Here is a 9,875-nt window from a genome sequence, read left to right on the forward strand (position 1 = left end):
TTCTTAACCAGCACGAGGCACAGTCATGGCCAACACAGGGCAGCAGCTAAGAGCGTGGACTCTCAAGCCAGAGCTTTCAACCTCCCATCTGTAAAGTGAGGCGGTTACAGAAGCCACAGAACAGGGCTGTTCTGGGGGTAAGAGGCCAGAAGAACACCCAGCTCACAGGAAGCCATACAAGTGTTGGCGAAGTAAACAAAGACAATTCCTCGTACAAGTTCAGGTTACCTGATAGGGTGTCAGACCATGTAAAGGACAAAGTGGTTTTGGCACCGGGGGCTGCAGCTGGCCGAGGTAACCCAGTACCGCCAGATCACGAAGAACTTTGTTATGCGACTCTCTGAAAAGCAAATCAGAACGGAGTAGAGATTTAACCTTACACATCCACCTCGCGCTCGGCGACACAGTACGTTGGTCATTACACAGATTATACATACATGAGCGCACACTCCCACCTTGACACTGGCACACCCTGCCTTTCTGTAAACCCACTGGAAAAACATGACGCCTAAAGACTCGCCTTTAAATAAAGGCTCTTGGCAACCAGAGCTGGAGGCCGCTTCTGGCTATGGGTCTTCCTCAACCTATGATGTGGTGTCATCCTCATACACCCACCGGAAGCTGAAAATATGGAAGGATGAAAACGCCTTTAAGACACCTCGCACACTGGGGCGACTGAGGGGCTCAGTCAGTTGAGCATCTGACTTGGCTCAGGTCATGATCTCAGGATTCATGGGTCCAAGCTCCGCATCGGGCTCTGTACTGACAGGTCAGACCCCAGAGCCTGCTTCGGATTCTGTGTCTCCCTACCTTTCTGCCCCTCCCCTGCTTGTACTCTGTCTCTCTCAAAAATAAATAAATAAACTTTAAAAAAAAAAAAATTAAAAAAAGTTTTTTCAAATTTTTAAATGTTTATTTTTGAGAGAAGGAGAAACAGAGCACGAGTAGGGGAGGGGCAGCGAGAGAGGGAGACACAGAATCCGAAGCACGTTCCAGGCTCCGAGCCGTCAGCACAGAGCCCGACGCGGGGCTCGAACCCACGAACCGTGAGGTCACGACCTGAGCCGAAGTTGGACACTTAACCGACTGAGCCGCCCAGGCGCCCCTAAAAATTTTGTTGGGAAATCAAACCATCTTAAATCAGGGACTGTCTGTATTTCCATTCGGAAAGCAACGGCTCAGAAAACAGCCGATTCTCCTTCATAAACACGTAGCTGTGGCAGAGATTTGAACATTTGCAGGGAAATTCTTCCCTTTAAGGAAATGAGAGCAGAGGGGCTTATTACACTGACCAGAACTCCATCCTCCATTCGCAGTGGCCGCCTCACCTATTTCTTGGCGTTTTTCTAAATGCGAAGTCTGACTGGACGCGAATCAGCTTATGTCCGGTGAACACAACGGGACTCTCCTTTTCTTCGTCGGCAAACTCCAAACACTCTGTGAACTCCGCCAGCTGGAAACCTCTGTTCCGGATTCTGGACTTGCTCTTCGTGTACAGGCCGTCCATGTCGTCTACATAGTCAGGAGTGAGGTTTGGCATGTACTTACTCCGCCCGGAACTGAACTGGACCACGTGGCTGGGAGACAGCAGCCGGATGAGATCGATGAGAAGCAGAAGCCCCTGGTCTGTGAGGAAGGTGACACGAGCAGTTGGCACACTAAAACGCAAGGACACGTTTCTACGAGAAAACGGTACCTCTGTCTGCGACACAGAAAGATCAGTAAGAACGATTTCCTAAGAACGGGGCTTCAGCGTGACTGCCTGAAGCCAAAAGCTTACTCGTACCGCCTACCCTCTGCTGCGAGATGCGCCTCCGCAGGCTTACCTGACACCCAGCCCATCGTGTTGACGATGAGAGGGGCCTCTCTCTTGTAGGAGCTGAACACGTACTGTATTATCTCAATATAATTCTCATAGTTGTTTTTACAAGAAGGTTTCCCATAATATACCATTTTCTGCGGTGTCCTCTGGTGAGTAAAAGGCGGCCCTAGGAAGATAAAGGTGAGAGTTTGCAGGACTATTTAAAAAGAGGCGAGGGCTCCGTGTCAGCCATAGCCAGTGACAAAGATTCGCAAGAAGTTCAAGATTATCTATCCTACCACTGGGAATAGCTGTATCTCGTTTTCAGAATTCTAAGCTTTCAGGGCGTCTGGGGGGCTCAGTCATTAAGGTCATGATCTCAGGGTTAGTGAGTTCAAGTCCCACATCAGGTGAACGCGAGCCCCACTTCTCTCTCTCCCTCTCTGCCCCTCGCTCACTTGTGCCTTCTTTCTCTCTCAAAAAAAAAAAAAAAAAAATCTTAGCTTTAAATTTAATACAAAGACATCTTCATGTTCTTTTAATGTTTATTTTTGAGAGAGACAGAGACAGAGTGGAAGTGGGGGAGGGGAAGAGCGAGAGGGAGACACAGAATCCGAAGCAGGCTCCAGGCTCCCAGCTGTCAGCACAGAGCCCGACAGGGGCTCGAACTCACGAACTGTGAGATCATGACCTGAGCTGAAGTTGGATACTTACCCAAAGGAGCCACCCAGGCACGCCCCCTCATTGTCACATATAATTAATCCTTATTATATTATATTATCCTATAATTCTTATTATGTCCTAATATGGCCATTCATTTATTGAGCACTGACAAGACACTGATGCTCAGTGAGCCGAGTCAGTATCTTTCTAGATACTCAGGATACACGTGTGAACAAAACCATGTCCCCATCCTCGGACAAGTAAGCAGCAATCACTCACTAGCATGTAGCACTTCCTATGCCCCATGTATTTCACAAGTAGTCTCTAATTTTCACAAAAATCCTATGAGGTAGGTAGTATTACTACACCCATTTTTATAGAGGAGGACACAGATTAACTGACCAAGGTCATACAGCTAGTAGATACCAACTGCACTTGAACTCAGATGATTCAGCTCCAGAGAAAACGTTCCTTTTTTTCTTTTTTTTTTAAATTTTATTCATTTAATTTTTGAGGAAGAGGGGGAGGGAGAGGGAGAGGGAGAGGGAGAACGTGAATGGGGGACGGGCAGAGATAGAGAGAAGACAGAGAAACCCAACAAGTCTCCGTACTGTCAACACAGCCCCACACAGGGCTCGAACCTATGAACTGCGAGATCATGACCTGAGCTGAAATCAAGAGTTGGAGGCTTGCTTAACCAACTGAGCCACCCAGGTGCCCCCAGAGCAAATATTCCTAACTGTAGCACCAGTCTGTCAAAACTGACCTACTTCCCTTATCTGGCTGGTGACCAGGACCACACGGCACCACAGTCAGCAGGGTGAGGGCCTTGGTTAATGTGGTTGGTGCCAGGCCACCTGGGACAGGGCTGGCAAGGCTCCCCTCAAAGGTGGAGTAAGGGGACTTGGGGCAGCCCACAGCTGAGGAAGTGGCCTGCATAGCAGAGGGACTGAACAAATACAAAGAGACTGAGTAAATATGTAAATACACTGACAACAATCACAGCCAGAGTTCTTATCATCAGATATGGAACTTATAAATACGGGAGGAGGAAGGCTAACTAGAATAAACCCAGGGTGTCAGACCAGAATCAGAATGACTGCAGTAAACTTGTGGCTCTTAATAAATAGAAAATATGTACACAGAAGTGTAAACGTAGTGTAAATGTATGTACGAATACGTACGCACGTAATATACACGTATGGGCTTAAACGTGCATGTATTTCCTAGCTCTGTCCACAGAGGGGATCTGCGAGCAGTGACACCCCAGAAGAAGTAACAAATAATACACCTAGTTACAGACAGAGTGGAAAACCCTGGCAAACACTTATCTTAACCAAATGATCAGAGGCAACCTCTCTGGTGACAGGGCCAACTGACAGCTTGCTGACATGATGCACTGAGAACACAGCACCACACCTCAATCAAGCCACGAGGGGCACTCGACAGGTACTCTTCCAAATTGCCAAGGTCATGAACGATAAGGAAAGCTGGAGGACCTGCTCCAGACCGAGGACTAAAGATCTGCAAATATACGCTGGGCCGGGGCAGGCAGCTGGATGATGGACGAGGGACAGTACTCCAGCAGTTCAGCTGCTCTGATTTGGTGGCCGCATTAGGATTATACAGCGGAGTGTCCTTGTTTGGGGAAACACCTACTGAAATATTAAGGGGTAAAAAAGAAAAGTAAATGCACTGGGGAAAACATAAAAGAAACAAAGGAACAATGAAACCAGCTAAAGAGCAAAGTCCAAACAATTAGTTTTGATAAAACTGTAAAAGCAACGTGAATGCTCTACTTATTCTCATTGTCAAAAGTCTGTTAAATCTAGAACATATCCAGCAACCTGATAGATCATCTGCTTCTCTTAAAAGTCACCTGAACAGGGATGCCTGGCTGGCTCAGTCAATAGAGCGTGAAACTCTTGATCTCAGGGTTACCAGTTCAAACCCCACACGGGGTACAGAGATTACTTTAAAACTCAAATCTTAAACCTGTTAAAAGTCAACTAAACAGGGGTGCCTGGGTGTCTCAGACAGTTAAGCGTCTGACTTTTGATTTCAGCTCAGGTCATGATGTCCAAGTTCATGGGATCAAGCTCCATGTCGGGCTCCATGCTTGGAGACTGCTTGGGATTCTCTCTCTCTCTGCCTCCTCCCCTGCTCATGTGCATGCTCACTCTCTCTCTCTCAAAATAAATAAACTTAAAAAAACATTTTTTAAATAAATAAATAAAATTTAAAAGTCAACCAAACAAAAATCACACAACTATCTTGACAGACACAGAAAAAGCGCCTGATGAAAACCTAACGCCCTTTCACGACAACAAACATTCCACACACTAGGAAAAGAAGGCAGCTTCTTCACCCTGAAGAAGGAACGCAACTGACAATGAAAACCCACAGCTGACAGCATGGACAGCATGGTGAAGCGCATTCCCTCTAAGATGAGGAATAAGAAATGTTTCCTCCTATTCAACACTGTACTGGAGGTCCTAGCCTTTTCTTAGGAAAAAGGAATTGAAGGCATCCAAACTGGAAGGAAGACGTAAAACTATTTCTATCCGCAGATGACGATCTTCTATCTAGAAAATCCAAAGAAATCCGTAGGAAACCTACTGGAGGTAATATGGGAATTCAGCAAAGTTGCAGGGTATGTGGTCAACACACAAAAATCACGTGTGTTTCAATATACCAGTAGTGAAGAATCTGGAAAGGAAGCTAGGAAAGCAATAGCTAGAAGAATCGAACCCTTAGGAACAAATCTAACCAAGGAAGTGAAAGACTTCCACACTGAAAATCACAAAATTTTGCTGAAAGAAATTAAAGAGCTAAAAAACTGGAAAGGCACCCTGTGTTCGTAAGAAGACTGATCACTGGGGCCTCTGGGTGGCTCAGTCAGTTAAGCGTCTGACTTCGGCTCAGGTCATAATCTCACAGTTTGTAGTTCTGAGCCCTGTGTTGGGATTTGCACCGACAGCTCAGAGCCTGGAGCCTGCTTCAGATTCTGTGTCTCCCTTTCTCTCTGCCCCTTCCCCACTTATAGTCTCTCCACCCCTCCCCCCCAAATAAATGAATAAATCTTTTAAAATCAGCAAAAAGACGGGGCGCCTGGGTGGCGCAGTCGGTTGAGTGTCCGACTTCAACCAGGTCACGATCTCATGGTCCGTGAGTTCGAGCCCCGCGTCGGGCTCTGGGCTGATGGCTCAGAGCCTGGAGCCTGTTTCCGATTCTGTGTCTCCCTCTCTCTCTGCCCCTCCCCCGTTCATGCTCTGTCTCTCTCTGTCCCAAAAATAAATAAACGTTGAAAAAAAAATTTTTTTTAAATCAGCAAAAAGAAAAAAAAATTATGCTTAGTGAAAAAAACAGTCACCCAAGGACAGATATTGTTAAGGTCTCGCCTACAGGAGGGGCTTGGAGTAGGTGAACTCACAGGGACAGAAAGCAAAATAGAGGTCACCAGGAGCAGGAAGGAGGTGCTATTTAACAGGGACAGCATTTCAGTTTGGGATGACGAAAAAATTCTGGATGTAGGTGGTGATGGCTACAGAACACTGTGAATGTACTGAATGTCACTGAACTGTACGCTTATCAGTGGTTAAAACAGTAAATAGTATCACATTTTGTATATTTTACCATTAAAAAAAAGCAACATGGGATTCTGGGTTGGATTCTGAACCATAAAAAGGATGTTAGTAGGATAACTGATGGATTTTGATTAAAATCTGTAGTTAACAGTACTGTGTCAATGTAATTTCTAGGTTTAAATCATTATATATGGTTACATAAAATGTAAATACTATAGGAAGGTATGTTTCTGATTTACACACAACAAAGTGGGTATTAGTTCCATTTACCAAAATGGAACCCTAGAAAATTACCATAGTTTTGTTTTTTGGAAGCTAGGAGAACCGTTCTAAGAAGACCGGGAGTTTGGGCAGAAGGGGGAATATTCACTTTTACACTTTCTTTTTTTCATATTTATACTTTTTATTTTTTTAGTTTTTTCTATCATTATGTTTGAGTTTTATAAAACCAAGACACTTAATAAATATACAACACACTTTCTCGCTAATATAAACAAAGATTAAAAAGGGTGGGGGGGAGGCTGGGTGGCTCAGTTGGTGAAGCATCCTACGTTAGCTTCAGGTCATTATCTCACAGCTCGTGAGTTCAAGCCCTTTGTTGGGTTCGTGCTGACAGCTCAAAGCCTGGAGCCTGCTTCAGATTCTGTGTCTCCCTCTCTCTCTGCCCCTCCCGTTTGTGTTCAGTCTCTCTCTCAAATATAAATAAACATTAAAAAAAAAAAAAAAAAAGAAACGTGTAATACATACCTAGAATTGGTTCTGTAATATTAAGTAAGGAAATGCAACCTGGAGGCGTAAATTCTGTCTGTCCCAGATCACATTCCAAATAGTCAACACAGGAAATACTGAAAATTTGAAAGGAATAAAGAAAACCTTAGCTAGCTTTACTATGTCAAATGAATACATAAGATCTCATAGATTTTATGCAACACACAGGCATAATCCACCCTTTTAGAGTCTTTTAGGTTGGATGCTCCAAACGTGACAATCAACGAAAAGAAAATGTGCAGGCACGGTCACAGTGTCCACTCACAATATGGATACAACTTGGTACTACCTAAAATGTTACTTTCGAAATACAACGGAATTTCCCCTACTCTGAGCCTCTGGGTATGGACAAATACAGAATCTAAGACAGGCAGCCCCTCTTGCCCCCTCACTGATAAGCGAGGTCAGTCATTGTCTCGCTCCCAAACACAGCAGAACAGAGATGGTATTCGCTCAGCTGAACGGCTTTGCACAGACTTGTAGACAATCTCTACTTAGACGTCAAGATGCGTTCCTGTCTAGTTTCTTAAGTCAAAAATCCTATTTCATGCCCCAAATCTAATAACATGTCTAAACAAAAAAAAAATTAAGAAACAAACAAAAAATAAAAACAACCCCCCCCCCCACTCTTACCTATTTAGCAACTGGTTAATCAGGTATCTATTAAATGTTGACTTTCCAACGTCCTGAGAGCCACAAACCAGAATGACAGGGCAGCCGTCTACTTCTTCTGGAGGCAAAAGAAACATTGACGCCTAGGATTAGCCACCTTCTTTAGGGCTCTAATCGCAAATCATAACCCTCTGAGGCTCTGGTGGAAGAACACTCCGTTTATCACTACGCGCCACTCACCACAGGACACAGTGACTAGCTCTTCCATGGCAGACAGGGCACTCTCAGTTAAACGAAGGCCATTCTTCTTCTTCTCTCTTTTGATGCCAACAGACCTCAGGGCTAAATGTTCAGAGTTAATCTGGAAGGTTGGGCTCTGAAATTAACAATGCAAGCTTTAAGAAAAGATGAACACAGTGCACATTTCTTCATCTAGTTCTAGGCTAGTAAACCTCAAACAGTTGTGAGCTACAAAAGATAAACCTGGCCCCTCCTTTCTCTCACGCCCAAAGCCAACTCTTCCGTAATGCTCGTCAGCTGTCCCTGCAGTCACCCCTACCTGTCCTCCTAGCTCACACGTACTTCCAGGCTGCCGTCACCTCTGTAGGAGGCCCCCCCAGGAAAGGAAAACCTGTGCAAATATAAAAGTGATTGCCCCAAGAACAATTCAACAGAAGACCACAGCTGTCCAACAGGTTGGTGATTTAGAGTAACATCAAGGCAGTCTCCAAAAACATAAAGTAAAAAGACAAAGAACATGCACAGAGCTGAGAGCACGCGGAAGAGACAGGCCCGCTAACCCACTGGCGCTCCAGCGGAAGCAACAGGAAACCACGGAAGCAACCCACAGCATCAAGAGCAGACCCTCGCGGACGCAGGTGGGGTTCGGAGGGAATAAGGCCTCTGGGGTGAAGGTGAAGAAGATCCAGGAAGAGCCCCCCATGCATGATCATATCCTCGTGCAATTCATCACCCCCAAGATAAAGACACCGTAGAAGGCACGAGAATCAGTCTGGTGTGTGACTTCCTATCAGCAACTCTGAATTCTAGAGAACAATGGAGCAAGGCCCTCAAGGTTTTGAGGAAAAGAGTCTATACTCTGCTCAAGTATCAGTCACGGAGAGCAAAATAAGAGTAACTCCTGGGGAGAAAAAAAAAAGAACATCTTATGAGATCATATAAAGTTCACCATCTGCCGGATATGAAGAAATAAGGCTAGAATGTAGTAACACACATTGGGGGAGGAAAGTTACCCAAGAAAGAGCATGAGGAATATAAACGGTGGTGGTGAAGTCCCAGAAAAAAATAAATAAATAAAGTTAAAAATAAATGGAAAAAAAAAAATCAAGGCGTTTAGAATCTTCGCTTACAAGAAGCAAAGCTCGGTAACACGGGGCCTCCACCTCCTTCTCCACGGTCCTCACCAAGCTACTGGCTTCTGCACTAGATTAAACTGATGCAACCACAACAGTGCATTCACTGTCCTGCCCCCATTTCATACCTTCTGTCACTCAAACCTCCAACACCTACTTACTAGCTCTGCTCCCACTCAGTGATGATCTTGATCCGCTTCCTGGAGCAAAACGAACCACTCAGAAGAGAACTTCTACTTGGCGCCCCCCCCCCCCCCACACACACACCCCTGCAGCCCATCCCGCCATTTCCTCCTGCTACTCCTACTCTAGGTCAGCTGCCTGTGCTCCCAAGGCCACTGCCCCAGGCCTGCAGACACCAGAACCAGAAGCCTTCCTTCGGGACGCCTCACTTCGAGTGTCCTCACCTCTCTCTGCCGCATCCTCGGCACCCTCCCCACTCTAGATCATTCGCACCTGCTGTGTCCAAACCTGTTGGGGCTTTTTCATCCATCTTAACAAAAAACAAAACTCTGACCACACTCCTCCAAATACTGTGTCATTTCTCTCCTTCCCCGTACCACTTAACTCTACAAAGGCAAAATCTCTTATATTAAACCTGAGAGTTGCTCTCTGCCCAGGCTCCCGACCTTATTCCAATCAGTCTGCCCCACCCACCCCAGCGGTCTACTGCGGACACGCTAGTCCAGACCACACGCCTACACGCAAGCTCCCTTCTCAGGCCTCACCTACCATCAGCATCTGCCACAACTGCCCACGTCCAGCTCCTCTGAACACCTCTTGACCACACTCTGGTTTTTCTCTACCATCAGTGACCACTCTGTCTCAGCCTCTGCTGTTCCCTCATCCACACCTCTTCTGGTCTCAGCGCCTAAGGGCTCAGACTTCGAACCTCTCTGCCTCTCTGTATCCACTCCCTTGGTGTTATTATCCCATCTCACGGCCCAGAGACCATTCTGCTGAAAGCTCCCAACTCCAGAATCACACATGCAACTGGCCACTTGACATCTCCAATGGTCTAACAGACACCTCAAAGCTAACATCTCCATCTGCAACCCCTACGCCACCCCC

The 9,875-nt window shown here is 45.9% G+C and overlaps 1 protein-coding gene across 1 annotated transcript in view; it reads right to left on the bottom strand.

Annotated features, from left to right (window-relative positions):
* NOL9 (nucleolar protein 9) overlaps positions 1 to 9,875 on the bottom strand; it is a 14,976-nt gene that overhangs the window by 3,754 nt on the left and 1,347 nt on the right. Inside the window, exons 2-7 of the mRNA XM_040459898.1 lie at positions 7,672 to 7,807; positions 7,453 to 7,546; positions 6,799 to 6,896; positions 1,827 to 1,988; positions 1,329 to 1,626; positions 229 to 340 (exon numbers count right to left, since the gene is read on the bottom strand). Coding sequence (XP_040315832.1) covers positions 229 to 340; positions 1,329 to 1,626; positions 1,827 to 1,988; positions 6,799 to 6,896; positions 7,453 to 7,546; positions 7,672 to 7,807 — 900 coding nt within the window. The remainder of the gene's footprint in view (positions 1 to 228; positions 341 to 1,328; positions 1,627 to 1,826; positions 1,989 to 6,798; positions 6,897 to 7,452; positions 7,547 to 7,671; positions 7,808 to 9,875) is intronic.

This window comes from Herpailurus yagouaroundi, unplaced genomic scaffold (genome assembly GCF_014898765.1).
Source record: "Herpailurus yagouaroundi ecotype Mexico unplaced genomic scaffold, PumYag 77, whole genome shotgun sequence".
NCBI lineage: Eukaryota > Metazoa > Chordata > Mammalia > Carnivora > Felidae > Herpailurus > Herpailurus yagouaroundi.